We start from the raw sequence: 16,024 nt of genomic DNA, 5'->3' as shown, positions 1-16,024 counted from the left end.
ATGGTTGATTTATCATTATTGATTATATTATCGTCATTGATATTAGCAAGCTCCACCAGGATACCTGATGCCTGTGGCTCCTGCAGCTATAGCCTGAGACTTAAGGAGAAGGCTAATATCTTCTTTCAAACAGAGACACAACCATTCTTGGCATCTTCTTGTCCGTTTGCACTGTGGAGGTTCAATTATGCTGTGCACTCAGATTCAAAAGTAGACTGAAGGATAATGTGCTTAAATAGCAATGCCTTTTCTGTTGGATGACTGCAAGGGCTTCACTAAAGGAGAACACATTTCAAAAATTTCTCTGTGTCATCTTTCCCCTACTTTAGAAGATGGATTGAGGGATGCCTCTCTGCACCTTAAATGTTTGTCTGCTTCTTTCAGCCTATTGTCCTTTAAACAAGAATATATATTCTGGATCTTTTCTCTAGCATTCTGTGCCGGTTTTTGGCCTTCATGTATTCTGCTATGTGCCCCTGATGGTGACTTTCTTAAGAAACCCCAAGAAATCCTGACCATGTTTAGGAGGATGCCAAAGGTGAGGAGCGCAGCTCAACAGTCCTTGCCTTGGAAGCTGACAACTTTCACATTGGGGGTGGGAAGTTTGACAAGCAATAGAAAAAGGCTGATTTGTCCATGAAAGATGGAAAGGTGCCAGATGAGAGCTTTTGTATCATCCCCCTCACACCTTTTTCAGCTTTGGCTGAAAATCTAGTCAAGTGTGACTGACAAGCACAGTGGACACTGGTACCTCGTGCTACCAGCCCCACTTTTTCCTCCCAGCTTGTCCTGAGCTTAGCAAGCACTGCAGCTTCTGAGTTCCCCCTTTTGGCCTGGGGCCAAGCTGCTGCCTCCTCCTCCAGTTCCTCCTGCCCTGCTGTGGAAGGTCTGTCCTCTCCCATAACAGCTACCACCTTCACTTTGCAGGAGCTTCTTGCTGTAAGAATGGGTGCTGTAGCACCAAGCAGAGCCAAGATCTGCTATCTGATTTGCTGAGCATCTTGAAGGAGCCAAGAGGCATTTTATGACCACAGCCATTAACACTGGCCACAGTAGACAGTGGTCTTAAGAAGTATACCTGGATAAAACCCTGTCTGGGGTCTTCTGCATGGTGCAGGGAAGGTACTAGGGGGAAAACTCTCCTCTGGATTTTCCTGTGATAATCCTGTAATTTAAGGCACAAAAATCCAGTTGAGTGAGAATTAGTAACATCTAGGAAGTTAAAAGCAACAAATATTTATCCTAAGTTACCTATTTTGTTCTCAAATTCACATATGCTAAATGTTAATGGGAAGTGTACGAAAGACACCACTTCACTGCTCATTTAATTGGCCCAACAGAACAGAATTTCAAGCTACAGTTACAAAAATTTAACTCAATTACTTTTTCAAACCAAACTAAGCACAGTACAACAGCTGACAGCCAGTCGGAAGTTCAGGAGTAGAAGAGAAACTCGTTTAATAGCCTCGTTACCATGCTGGGAAAAAATGAGCGAGTTATTTTCCTTGAAACTTGGGCTATCTAATAATACACTGCATTGTCTTTGCTGATGACATTTGAAACATTCACAGTGCATAATAAACAAGAAGACCCGGAGGTTTGGTGAGAGATAAGGTAGACCTTAAGAGCTACCTAATAATGTGTTAGAATCTGCTGACGTATAAGAAGAGGCTTAAGGCAGAAGAAACCAGGTGAAAAAGTGTTGCCTGTGTTACATGTGGTGTGAGAGTGAAAGACCTAACCTTTGCTTCTGGCCTACACATTGTATAAATCTATGAAATTGCCACATATATTTTGTTGACTTAAAAACCTGTCTAGTCTCTGAAAGAGTGAATTCCCTTCCAACTACAGTAGTCAGATGATTTGTTTCTGGAACTGTATATAACACCATCTGTTAAAATCTAGTCTGATTTTCCCAGTGATTTAAGAGAGAAACAGTGTTAGGAGACACATTAGTAATTTAAATGTAGGTAATTCCCTTCTGCACTTCCCATTAACATCAATCATTATAATCAGCTGTCTTTATATATCTCTTTTGTGTACTGAAAATACAGAAGTCAAGAAGCACAATCATCCTGAGTTTAGATGAGAGGATCAAGTCATTCAGGTTAGAACCGAGGACACTCAGAAAAGGGGGTTTCCTGCTAACAGGAGACTTGGTATTTTTCAGAATTGGGTTTCAGTTTAAATTAGATGAAATCTCTTTATTCTTCCCAGTCCTTCAGTCAGCAGGAAGCTGCTCAGACGCTGGAACAGCTCAGCTAAACTGCCTCTGTCCTAATACCAACAGCAAAGCTAAGTATCAGCATTACTGAAGGCTGGGGCTTCCCAGACTCCCTGGCCAGTCTCCCAGGGGATGGCTGTGGGCAGACATGTGTGGAAAGGAAGATGGGGTTATCTCAGGACTCTGGAAATTCAGCAAAAGTCCACTGAATGCAAGAAATTTCAGTTTCTAAAACATTGAATTTAACAAAATTTGTTCCATGCAAAAACTTCAGACCTAATCTTTTAATCTGAAAGCTCTGTCTTAAGGCACCAGTTTTCATTATATAAAGGAGAAAGGTGATGAATACAGAATCATTTGTGCAACAACAATGGGAACTGAAGTTTTGATTTACGGAAGCTCCCATAACATATCTCAGTGTCAGCAGTCTTTTTCTGGTCTCTTTTCAAGTGTGATGCCTGACTGCACTCCAAAACCATAGTCCCTCATAATGCCCAGAGATATCTTAATGTTTCTTTTGCCCCCCATAAGTGACTTCTCCACTGCTCAGGCTGGAAACTGTGGCAAGATGCTCCACTTGTACAAGGTGTGTTTGGCACCCAGCACAAGACAGGCCTTTAGCATTCAGCTGACACTAATATGAAGAAAATACAAATAATACCCTCCCTCCCCATTAAAACCATCATCAACATATACAGTTTTGTAACAGGTGGTTATTATTATCTTTGGAGTTATAAAGAATCTTTTTGTTTAATTAGCAGTCCAGCTGGTCTGTGGTAAGAATATTACTCATTGGTATAAGAATGAAGTCCTGCAGATTTCTGACTTCTATGAAGACAGGGAAAATTGAGGGTATTTGTTATCTTGACAGAGGTACTCAGAAATATTGAAAGATGATACTGCTTTCAGATTTTGCAGTGCACTCTGGAAAGGTAGAACTACCCTGCTGCGCAATTATCCTAAATAAACCATGCCTGAACCTTGGGCTGCAGCACATTTGTCCTGGATTGTTTCAGCTTGCATCTGACATGCTGTATTGTACAAAACCTGTTTTGTGCTGTGTCCTTAAAGACCTTCATACAATTCTCTGCTAGGCAGACCTTTTACAGCCCTACTTTGTACTGTCATATGGTGAAAAAAAAACATTAGTCACTGCATGCTTGGAGCCCAGATCAGTCTGGAACACACTTGCATTTTGTTCATATCTTTCTGGAGTTGCAATGACTGCAGGGAATAAACTCCCAGCCTCTAAATGGTTTTCTGCCTATTAAGCAAACAAACAAATATCCCCTGTAGGGTTTGCACAGAGCCAGAGGCTGCCTGAAGTTTTTCGAGTTGTCATTCTGGTCTGTCATAGTGTGGTTGAGGTGAGAAAACAGCTTATATGAAAAACTACACCTTCTCCCTTTGCAAATAAGCTTCTTGTGTGCCTGAGTCAGCACTGATAATGTTATGGAAACCCCAACCTCCCCCCCTTTTTTTTTTTTTTAAATAACTCTGAAAGGCCAAGCAAACAGTATACAAAAGTCTTATAACTCAGGCACTCAAATTTACAAAACAAGGAAAATACCTTGTACCTAAATCAACAAACTTATATGGAAGCTGCAAAACAGCAGGGCAAGCTGTGAAAAGGCAGGCCACTTTGTGTTACCTAACTTGATCGTCCAAGGTAGAAAATATTTGATTTAAACGGTTATTTCCAAGAATAAAATCAGTGTTTGTTTTCACACTGCAGGAACATTTATAAAGATGAGTGGTATGTCAAACTGGGTGATCAGGGGATGATTGTCCTTTCCTTCAGTACCAGAATGAAGGATCATTGGATGAAAGTACTAACTATTCAGAAGGTTCAGAATAAACAAATGGAGGTGGGTCCTCACACCACATGTAGCTAAGTTGCGGGAACCACTGCTAGCATGTTTTTGCAAATACTTTATATCAGCATGAATTAAAAAGGCTAGTGGACAGAGTCACAGAGGAAAGTATATCTGAGGATATTAAGTACTATCCCCCCAGCTCAGGAAATTATTATGCTTCACTTGGCAGAAGATGGACAAGTATCATTTCATGTTCTCATATTCTACCTTAGACATTTTAGTAATTTTAGGACAAAAAAGGTTGGGGCAGACCAAAGGTCCACGTAGCCCTGTAGTCTATTCTCAACATTTTTGGTAGTGAATGCATAGTTCAAATGCAGTCCATTTATATTAGCTGCATGTGGCCTTTTGTACTGGCCACAGCTGGAAACTGGAGGGGGGACTGGACTGAGACGTGGGTCTTGCTGCATTAAAGGCAACACACCTGAGGGAGAGAGACACAAATCTGCACTGAATTGACTGTAGGTCAGCCAGGAGCATCACTGACGTGAAATTCACACAGGTCTCGTATCAGAGTGGAAGACCCTCTGATAACAAGGGATGTAAATGAAACATTGGGTTAAAACACCGAAAACCATGGTAAACCTTTAACTTGACAAATTGTGCTCTTGCATCTTTTCTGAGTAAATTTCAGTCCCCTTGCATTTATTCAGTACTCAAAGCAATATGACAAAAATTACCTTAGTCCATAATGTGAAAGTACATGCACAGTGCACAACTGTAGCTTTTAATGGAGAAATACCTCTCTCAAAATCATTTTTCTACAGAGAATAGGATTTCCCCAATTCTAAGCATAGGAAGTAATAATATCTACTTCTTTCTCTTTGGATTTCAAGATATCAAGTATATTGCAAATGAGGACAAAGCAGTACTGTGCTAATCATTGCACAAAGTACAAATGAGGCACCTCTCTCTTGTAGATAGGTTGAAAATCCCACCAGAAGTAAAAGAGGCTCCAAAGGCATCCAGGATGGCTGTGACACAGCTAGGAAATCAATCCAGAGTCTCAGAGTTCAGCCTTCACAAGAGGCAAACCTTTCTTGTGGTAACTCTTCATTGGTAGAAAAAGTATCATTTTGTAATGATCACTTTGGAGTGCCAGAACATCATAGCCAGCTCACAGACAGCAGGCTGGAACTGGACCAGGTTAGTTTCCTGTACTTGCAGTTATGGGAAACTTAAAAAAAAAAAGAGCCACACAAAAGTGGCAAGATGCCCAGCTCAACGAGGTTTAATGGTAAGAATATTTTCACTAGGAGTTACCAAACTGCATTACATTGGAGATTGTGTTGGCATGAGAGAGGGGAGGTGGTTTCATGTATCCATATCCTAGTGAGTGGGACTTAACTATGCACAGGACACTGACACTCTGAAGAAGAGATATTGAAAACAATAAAGGATGAAAACCTTCCACTTCTTTTCCTCTGGGCAGAGGCTTCCTCCTGCACCTTCTACATCCTAGACCAAGATCATGTCTCACCATCACATTGACAATCTGCCTCACTCTGACCCACCTCAACATTTTGGTTTTCTCAACACACATCTGTTTTCATCAAAGCTTTAAACACATTTTGATTCTGCTCCTGTTCAGGGAAAAAAATCTCAAAAGTTGTTCTGCTTGAACAAGATCTCTTCTGAAAAGAGATTTAAGTGTTCATGGAAGAAGAGGATTCAGACTGGGCAGTTGGCTGCCTTGCTCTTCTGTGAGTCCAGCTCAAGTAATTCTTGGTTAGTGACTCCCTCACCCTGCTTCCTCTACTTTGTGACATTAACATACTAGACACTAACTCACCACTCTGAAGACATATGTTAGAGAGGCAAAATATCTAGTCATCTTTAGGCAGTTTGCCACCATCCATCACCAAGCCCATTTCAGAGACAACTGCAGAAAGTTGGATCAGAAAGTAGATTTAAAACCACATTACACATGGGAAACAAATGCTATCCAGGAAACCTTTTTACAGGTCTAAATTATAAATCATTCCTTGGAAGAATTTAATTTTGGAGAAGTGTTTGGTGAGATGCTGCATTTGACCACAGACAGCTGGGCTGTTTAATCATTTAGTATCATTTACATCCATGGCAACTTATTTAATCCACTGTGTGTATCTGACAACAAACCTACAGTAGAAAAGAAAAAATACATATATACATATTTCCCTGTTTATAAGTGTATTCTTAGAATCATATATACTAATAAACATATATATCAATATACACACAAAAAACCTGCAATGTCTGATGTGATTAAAGCTTCTTGTCTTAACAATAAAAAACATATAAACATAAAAACATAAAACATAAAAACAAAAAATACAAGACCAGAATTAACTCAGGTCACAGACAATACTGAAACTTTAAGGGCAAGAAGAGTTCTTATGTTAATAAAACATTTATTTTCAGCTTTTGGACCTAACAATTGCATGGAGCCAATGCCACATAAGGGACAGGGACAATTAGCAAGAGTGAGTCTGAGTAACTTAGTTTGATCTTCCACAGAAAAAAAAAAAAAAAGAGTGCAAATGAATGCCTCGGCTGTTGCAAAGCTAGCTTGGTTTCCCACTAAGATCTTAGTGATATATGGAAATAAACTCCACTATTTGTATTTCAGGATACCATTCAAAATAATTCAGCATAGCATGATACAAATATTTACACAAATAAATGTAAAAAGATAAAGAAGCAATGGAAAAAAAAAAAAAAAAGCTGTTTGCAGGAGAAAATACTATAAACTCAGAAAAGCACCTGATGAAATATTGAAGGATATATTGAAACAGAATAAGGGGGGCAACTCTTGCTTTTTCTGTCTAAAAGTTCAGTGTGTCCTTCTACAGTCTGATCACAGCCTTCTTGGAGTTGTTTGGTTTGAAGGAAAAATCCCAGCCTGCAAGCAGAGACAGTTTTAATGATGAACACCTCTGGCTACCGAGCCCAAGAGTCTTTAAGGGAGCAGCATAAAACATCCATCATGCTGGTGTGAACAGCCAAACGTGCATGTGTGGGAAGAGAATTTACATTAGACAGAAGGGTCTATGGACCTAATGCTTGTTCACAACCACAAACAGGCAACTCCAGTGGTTCCCTCTAGAAATTTAGGACAAGTTTGTTTCTTCTGAAGGACCACTATTTTCAAAGTGTGGTTCAACTGTGTGTTCGAGAGATCCTCTTTAAAACTAGGAGAAAATTTACACTTGGTGATTGTGCTCTATTAAAAATGATGCTACTCAGGGAGAACTCCACAGCAGAAACTAAAATGACAGTATCCTACGCATTTGTTCCAAAAGTTATCACAGACAAATTGATATGAAATATTGACAATACACAAGATCCATATCAGGAACCTCATCCTGAACAACCTAGATACCAATTCTGTGAGTCATTTGATCCTTACATATGGGTTCCCTGAGGTTACCAACAAGAGCCATTCGATATTCCACAATTGCCATCAACCACATCACCCTGTTTATCTGTGTCTTTATGTGGGATGAAACTTTCACTAGGTCTCAGATCTGCTTTACTTAATCTTTAATTTAAAACATGGAAAAAATCCTCTTGATTTGCAGTAGTCCCATGTCAGTCCATAGCACTTGTCATCCTTTTTATATCCAATAAATTGGTAGCATTTCTACAGAGCTTCGTTCATAGGACGTGAGTATTAGCTGAGCTCTGCAAAACATTTGGCATCCAGCCAAGCATATGATATGGCTCGGGGGTTTCACCATGGTTCCAGGATTTGTTTTAAGATCACAGAATTCAGCAGACCCACCAAGAATAGTTATCTAGGGGTCCCTCTTCGCAAATAGCTGACCAATGTCCCTCTCATTTACATCCATTAATCCTGGCATTTTTCCTAACATTTTACAAAATTCCCTAAAAAGGGATTTCTGAAACAAAGCAAAAGTCTTGAATTTGTAGGCCAGGAACTTAATCTTTCCTTTATACTTAGACTTTTTTTGCTACAGTGTTGGGATTTGGACCTGTCTAAGTCTTAGACATTTCTGCTGAAAGTATTTAAAAGGAACTTCAAGTCCTGAGAGCCACAGTTTCTGAGGACCTTAAGAGTCCAGATTTTCACTAAGGCCAGAGCAATTTCCCAGTAGGGATGACACCTCTTTAACAGGCACCTGAAAAGGGAGGTATCCAGGGGTCCCAGCCACTCTTCAAAACTGTGCATTGCCCTCCTGATGAGGCTTTCAATTCTGAAAAAGGGCTTGACTCTCTTGACCCTTCTGCCAAAAGGGTCAAACAAAAAAGGGTCAAACAACAAAGCTGCCACCTTCACAGGGACATGTTGAAGCTATTTTTAAAATCCTGTACTCTCTGTCAGTTATAACACTCTTTCTGAAGGTTAAAATAGAAACTAGTTTCCAGAATCTAGAAACCAAAACCCAATAGATACTTTTGGCACTGTCTGACACATTCTTTTGAGTCTCAACAGGGAGGCCAGGAACAAGCTAGATATAAAGCCAAAGACATGTTATCTGAAAACAACTCAGCTATCCTGGACAAAATACTTTAAACCCTATGTGGAAGGAAAACCACTTTAAGCAGTACTATCATCATATTTGGACAAACAGTAACTTTTATATCCATTTTTGCAGAGCAAGTGATGCTGTTACCTTGGTAGCAAATGTGCTACCAAGTCAAGCAGCAGACACCTTAACATAAGAGGGAAATTGTGTCCCATAATTCCAGCCCATAATAGATGTCCAAAAAGTTCAGATTTTTCAGATGCTTGGTTAATTCAAATCAGAGTTAAATTTGGAAGTTTTCCCTTTTTATCATGTTTTTGCATTAACAGTTGCTGGTGTGCATGTGAAGTACCAGCAGTCCCTTACAACAAGCAATTACATACATTCTCCTAAAATATGCCAACGATTCAGCAACAGCATGCATAAACCAGGCCCAATCCCAAAGAAGAGCCTTGTTATCAAGAGACTCTGAACAGCATTATTCAGTTGATGCTAGCTGTAAAGCAGCCATGACTGTGGAAGGCCATGGTATTTTATGGAGGGAAATGCATTAACTGAAGCACTAAACCTTCAGGAAAATCTATGTGTTTTGTCCACAGGAAAAACATTTCTTTGGTTTCTCAAAAGACAACTAAGGAAACTGGCTAGCAACAACATCAATTCTGGTTCTTTTGTAGATAAAGATTACATTATATCTTAGCAACGATAACAAGAAAGCAATATGCTTTTCCCTTTTTAGCATCTTTGTAGACTTTTAGCTGAGCCACTGTGGGACAGAAATCTGGTGAACCACTGGTACAGCAGGAAACAGAAAGTCAAAAAGGCATTTGCGGGGACCTTGGCCAACAGGCTGCCAGCTTATGCCAGCTTTCCTCAAAAAAGAGTAACTGATTTAGTTCTGATTTTATGTCTAGTTAGAAATGCCAGTTTGAGCAACACTTGCAGAAAAATATTGAGAATCTAGGTCTCAAAGTCTTGTAAAATTTAAACTGCTAAACCAGAAGGACTTACCATGTGGAAGAACTTAAAAGATACTGAGGATACCTACACTTCAGCCTACTCAGCTCTTTCAATATGGTTGAAAATGTAACAAATTAACGTTGAGAGTGGTCTTAAAAATCTTGATATGAAAGACAGAGCACTCAGGAAAAGCACAATTAGTGCACTGGAAACCAAAAACGAAAGGAAACTAGTCCAACACAATGAGCTGAAACCAGGCATACAGTTAAAGGTAAGAAAGAGAGGAGAGATTAAAGGAGTCTTACTGAAGTTTCTTTTGCAGAAGAGATTTTAGGATGAGAATCTCAAGCTCTGGTGAAATAGTCATGTAGTCTCTCATTTTAAAGTAACATAATTCATTTCTAATCCTTGTGGCTAAATCAAAAAGCTGTCAGAGTTCTGATCTAGGTTCAATATAAGGGTTAAAAAATCAGGAGAAAAAGAACCAAAAGTACACAAAGTCTAGGCAATCAAACCAGAAATACCACTTTTGAACTTAGCATTTTGAGATAAGTTTATGATCTGAGTGGGTGAGTTTGGATCAAAATCAGAGATACAGTAATAAGCATCCTCTTAAAAAACAGTACTCCAGCTAACTTTTTTGTATAAAGACTTACGAATTCAGAAATTTAGTTACTGGCAGTTAATTATTTCAGGCTTATCCACAAGAGTGAGTTTGCTTCTGTATCACAGGAGGAGATATAGACAGACTCAGAGTTGCAGAAAGGAAGAAGGAAGCAAAGGATTCCCTATCAGTAACTACCCGTGTTCAGGGAGCGTGCAAATATTCAGTATAGCCCTTCTAAAGCCCATTAAGTTGGCTGGCTGAGCCAGACTGCTTGAGGGCTCTTCAAACTCTTCTTGACTATTTTCACTTACAGACAACCCCCATGAAATCATGTATTTAATGTAACTACGCATAACACTTCAGAACTTCACAGGCTTTCGCAGTGTGACAAATAAGCCTTCATTCCGCCATCACATTTTTTCCCTAGAACATCACGCTGCAGTTTCTCTTTCTATTTAGTTAGGCTGCTTAAATAAATAAATATCAGTCCCTCTAGCGCTGGATCATTCATATTTAAATTATTAGTCTACAGATAACTGTTTTCCGCCTTCTGTATTTAGTCCCTGGGTCTCTCTTACATATCCACTTGTGTTCAGGATTATTAAGAATTTACAGCCAGAGCAAAGCCCCATTTGTCATCCAAATTTTGCTGTACTTGGATTAACTCAGTAGCACTTGCACACTGACTTAAGGAGAAAAGCTAATCTCAGTTCATGCCATACCAGAGTGCTTTTCACCATGTAACAGCGAATCTCTTCCACTGGAATGTGAATCACTTCTAATGCCATCCAGATTTTTACATTTATTGAGTTTTTCTTGACTAAGTCTGACCTTGGGTTTGCCTTCATTAGGTGTTGCACTGTTCAGCTACTTGGCAGTACAGACTAACAAGTTTCAGTTCACCTTCAGGCTGGGAGCCCTGCCTCCTGAGCTCTGGCAAGAAAGCTTTGGCTATTTAAAACATCACTGCCCTCACCTTTCCGATGTCCTGGATGTTACTGCTCTGGTGACAGAGTAGCAGGGCACTGCCTCCTTGCTTGTCTTTGGCCACTGGACTGCGCATTGACCAAGCAGGGGATCAGCTTTCAGGGACTGGCACAAGCTTCACCTGGGGAGGCATCCCCCAACCATGAGGAGAGGCAGGCAAACAGGTGTTTTGTTTTAACTCATGCTCAGGAGGCCTTACAGGGCTTTTACCCATGATGGCATAGGAGCATCAGAGAGCATTGGCAAGGCTTCTGAAGGTAGAATGCAGTGCAGTTACCACCAGATTTTAGCTGTATGCTTCCTAAAACAGGAAAAATCTTGGCTAGAGCCTCATAACACTCACACATGCTACTTGAAAGCCCTGATCAAAACCACCTTGGTTGTTTGGTTAATGTAGGCAGCTCTTGATCCTCACCTCCACAGTAGCTCACAGATCTATCTCAAAGCAAGGCTATTAGTCTCACAGAACTTGCAAAACGTAGATGCCTGCCTTTGGGTATGTCACTGTGTTCCTGGTACACATCTGTGTGTTGGAAAGCACTTGCAGAACAAATCACTTCAATACAGAGACAATGGATATATGTGAGAATTCGGTTACACAGCTGCCAGCTGGGTATTTCAGTGCAGGAGAAAGTGCAGGTGCTATGCAGACACGCATTAGCCATCCCATTCTCTCTACCTCCAGAAAATGTAACACATTTACATTATCAGTTGGCATATGCTCACTAAAGGCATGGTTTGTGCTCACTCTTAGCTCTCACAGACATTAGAGCTGTAGCTGATCACCAGGCTGGAAATTCATCTTCTTTGACTCACCCTCATATTAGGTATTCACTTTTCTCCCCAGAAGCTGCTGTAGGAGCTTATGATTATAAAGAGAAACCACCTCTCCCTGGGAGCAGGGGTGCTGATACTTGAATGGAACCATGCTTTTGTACTTCATCTGCAGTGAGAGGTGACACAGAAAGCGGAGCCCTGCTGTAGCATATTCCCTTTCCTATACACACAGTGGATCACAGATCTTTCTACTGGATCTACTGGGCAGAAACCAGCAGGAGCGTGTGGAAAAACCAATCCACTTCCTGAACAGCTTTGGAAAGCACCACTGTTGACCACTCCAAAGAAAAAACTGTGATCTCCACATATCCTTCTGCCTTCTGTAGGCTTTGTTCCTGTGCTGTCCATTCTGTTTCTTTATCCTTCAAGTTATTCTTCTGTTCCTTCATCTTCTGAAATATGTCTTACCATACTGAGTTATGGTGTCATGTCAGTTCTGTGGCGTGCATACTCCTTCACTCATGCTTCCCCAGTCCCCTCATCTCTACTCCAAACAGCTTAAGCTAGACCCAGCTACATAAGCAAACCCCTGGGCTTACCCTGCCCTGATGCAGAGGTCTACTCATGAGGACGAGCTGTATCCAAACCATTGCAGCACAGGCTTAAATGCTTCCTCGAAGTTCAGAGCTCTTGCTCATGAATCCCTCAAAGCAGAATGTCTTCTCTGCCCAATAAAATTTGTGGTGCCACATGGGGGAGCTTGTGCTGTGGCTAAAGCTCATCACTTCCAGATTGAGAGAAAAGGACAGCTCAGCAGTATTAACAATTTCAGCTGCTGAAAAAACTCTCTTCTGCACAGGCTGGTTGAAAATCATGACATATGCATACATAATGCACACTCATTTTAATAAAGGTGTTACTTTTCAAAATTATTGTAGGTGACAGTCGAGTCTGCCGTGAAAAAGCAGTCAAGCCTATAACTCATAAACTGTAACTCATAGCCTGGTAGAATCATAGAATCATTTAGGTTGGAAAAGACCTCTAAGATCACTGAATCCATCCATTAACCCAGCACTGCCAAGTCCACCACCAAACCATGTCCCGAAGTGCCACATCAAATAAATAGTGAGCAAAATGATAGATTTAATAAAATGAAAATTCCTTTATTATAAAGGGATAAGCGAAGCAAATGAGTAATGAGGATCAGTTCCAGATGTACACTGAGATGATTTATATAAACAACAACCAGCCTGGAGTTAACCCTTAAAATCACAACCATGTCTTAAGAGACAAAAAGAGAGTTAAAACTTGGCTCTCCAAGTCATTAAGAAAATAAGCCATCTGGTAGCTTGAGATAAAAAACGACATAGGGTTTTTGGTTGGGTGTTTTTTTAGTGGGGGAGAGGTGTTGTTAGGTTGTTGTAGTTGCTGGTTTTGTCGTTTTTTTTTTAACCAAATAATTCGACAGCAGTTTGTAGGTATGAAAAAGCCTGACCAAGTGGAAAGACAGATGGGGGCAGTCCAGTCCTGAGCTTCACCCTCCAAACCACCCCGCAGGGTGGTAGTCGAAGACCTCTTACAAAGTATTGCATTGCCTTGTACGCAAAACATCTCGCAGTTCGGACAATTTACATCAAACAAAGCACCGCACCGAAGGGACGCCGTAGGGCGGGCGGAGGGGTCGGGCTCACCATCGGCACGTTCCACATTGCCTGGGGGGAGGAGGGCGGCCGAGGAAAGCAGGCGAGAAGCGGGAGGAGGCGCGATCCCCCCCTCAGGGCCGCCCGGCACCCCCGGGCCGAGTGGGGAGGGCCGGGCCGGGGCGGGGCTGGGGCGGCCCCGGCCCCATAAGAGGCGCCGGGCGGGGGTGGCTGCACTGACAGCGGCGGGACCCGCGGCGGGAGGCAGAGAGAGAAGGAAGGCGGAATGCAGGCGGTGCCCGGGACCATGGCGGCCCGGCCCTTCAAGCTGAGGAAGAGTTTCGGTAGGGGCGGCGGAGGCGCGTAAGGGCTGCGCGGGGGCGGAGGGGCCGCGGCCACGCCTAACTCTCCTTTCCTCTCTTCGCCTCTGCCGCGCAGCCACCCGTCTGGAAGAAGTAGCAGGAATCCGGGCGAAGTTCCCAACAAAAATCCCGGTAAGTCCTCTATTTTGTTTTCGGGTGGTTTTTGCCAATGTTTGAAAAAGTAGCGTTGGGAACCTCTCTCGAAAATGTGGGAGGGGAGGGGATGTTTTAGGTTTGGTTGAGCATGACTCTTAATTGCAACAGGTAATTGTTGAGCGATACCATAAAGAGAAATACCTTCCTCTCCTGGACAAAACCAAGTTTCTGGTTCCCGAGGAGCTGACCATGACACAGTTCATAACCATCATCAGGTGGGTAGCTGGGGCTGGCTGCTGCTCTGCAGGCAGGTATTTCCTAGTGCTTTGCTGGGACATCTTGCTTGCCTTGCTAGAGAGGAGGATAAAGGTGTTACTAATGTAATGGCTTCCCTTTCCTGCAACTTTTCAAAGAAAATGAGCAGTTGTTTTTACAGGTGCATTTGGGGAAAAAATGGGGTCTATGCTTTTTTTGAATCCTAAAGTCTTCTTTCTTCTCACTAACTGTAGTGAATTAAGAGTCCTGTTCTGCTTTCTTCCTGCTTGATGGACTTGGTACTGGGGCTCTGTGATTTTGTTCTGTTTATGACTGTCATTGCCTTGCTCTCTTGCTGCATCTAGCTGAATGTGCTCAAGTTCAAAGCACTCCTAAGTTTGAGTGGCATGAAATGTGCTTCTAAATTGATTTTAATGAAACGTTACAGGGAAGAAGTCTCCCAAAATATTGTTATTTTCTGACAAAGCATGAAAGCTATGTGCTTTCTAGCACACTTCTTAAAGTATAGGAAAAGACCTTTCTAGATTATAACTCTTGTAAAAGATGGTTTTGGCTCTTGGACAGTTTAGATCTTGATCTTTGTATGTAATGTGTGCGACAAGGACTCTTCTTTTGAGGGTAGACTTTATAGTGAGTGTAACGGACTTGTGATGAAATCCTTCATAAAATCTGTACTGCAGAAGCTTTTGGGTTCCACTTGAGCTTTCCCCTGGTAATTGTGAACTCAAAGCCCATGCTCAGTAGTACTCATAGTCTTACCGTGCAAGCCTTTCCTCAGAGCACAAGCCTTTTGGCTTCCAAACATAGTTAACTTCCTGCTAATGAAGACATTAAACCACAAAATGACTTTATGCAGAATTTCTTGTACATAGTTCATGCAAATTGCTTTGCTTAATGTATTTCGTAGACTGAAGTTGAAACCATAACAAATTTGCTAATGCTTAATCCTTTATTTCTCCTCCCTTTTTCAATTAGAAGCAGGATGGCTCTAACTGCTACACAAGCTTTCTACCTTCTGGTGAACAACAAAAGCCTAGCCAGTATGTCTTTGACAATGGCAGAAGTGTACAGGGACTACAAAGATGAAGATGGCTTTGTGTACATGACCTATGCTTCCCAGGAGATGTTTGGATGCTTTTTACCCACTGCTCAAGGGAAAACTATGGAATGCTTTCAGAAAACTTAAAGTTGGGTCCATGTGCTGCAGCGAAGCAGTTTGCTATGAATCATGCCTGTGACATGAACCTTGGAGACGCTCCTTCCACTGTGAGCTCTTGAGCTCTGTAGTGAGGAGTTATGACCCCAAAGCTGGCAGGACCAGCTTAAGGCAGAAAAGGTGGTACACTTTTCCTAGGTAATAATTTGGATATATATTTTTATATTTGAAGACACTATGGGTTTTTTCTTTTTGAACTGCACCTCCACTTTTCTTGCAATATCAATCTTTGTTGTGTAACTGATTTTTAAGGTGTCCTTAAAGCCAAGTCTAAGAGTAAAATAAAGAAGTTTTTTAAGTATTGAGTTGCATATTAGTTTTAATCTGGGGAAAGACTGTTAAAGTCTGTCTAGGAGAAGGTCTTAAAATAATTCTGGGAATTTGAGCTCAGTGCCTTATAAATGAAGCACTGCTTGCGTAGCTACTCTGAATTTTTGAATGGAGTGTCAAAGCTTAAGTCGTGTCACACAAACAAAACCATACCTCTAAATGGTTCATTAAGCTATCTATCTGAGCTGTGAGATTAAGTA

The 16,024-nt window shown here is 41.3% G+C and overlaps 2 protein-coding genes across 3 annotated transcripts in view; both read left to right on the top strand.

The window, feature by feature from the left end:
* Positions 1 to 3,986, top strand: part of LOC114059174 — a 31,343-nt gene extending 27,357 nt beyond the window's left edge. Inside the window, exon 5 of one of the 2 annotated variants that reach the window (XM_027887327.1) lies at positions 3,960 to 3,986. In XM_027887327.1, coding sequence (XP_027743128.1) covers positions 3,960 to 3,971 — 12 coding nt within the window. In that variant the 3' untranslated portion in view covers positions 3,972 to 3,986. Of the gene's footprint in view, positions 1 to 2,217; positions 2,281 to 3,959 lie in introns of those variants that run through there. The other variant, XM_027887325.1, reaches the window with a different exon arrangement.
* A 9,811-nt stretch (positions 3,987 to 13,797) lies between these two features.
* MAP1LC3C (microtubule associated protein 1 light chain 3 gamma) lies at positions 13,798 to 15,795 on the top strand. The gene is made up of 4 exons (XM_027887293.1): positions 13,798 to 13,888; positions 13,983 to 14,038; positions 14,171 to 14,277; positions 15,254 to 15,795. Exons 1-4 carry the CDS (start codon positions 13,831 to 13,833, stop codon positions 15,462 to 15,464), a joined length of 432 nt encoding a protein of 143 aa, XP_027743094.1. The 5' UTR covers positions 13,798 to 13,830; the 3' UTR covers positions 15,465 to 15,795.
* The last annotated feature ends 229 nt before the right edge of the window (positions 15,796 to 16,024 follow it).

This window comes from Empidonax traillii, unplaced genomic scaffold, assembly GCF_003031625.1.
Source record: "Empidonax traillii isolate 1590-97213 ecotype Southwest subspecies unplaced genomic scaffold, ASM303162v1 scaffold206:size1282135, whole genome shotgun sequence".
Classification (NCBI taxonomy): Eukaryota; Metazoa; Chordata; class Aves; order Passeriformes; family Tyrannidae; genus Empidonax; species Empidonax traillii.
Note: the sequence above shows the minus strand (reverse complement) of the source record. Positions and strands in the feature narration are given on the sequence as shown.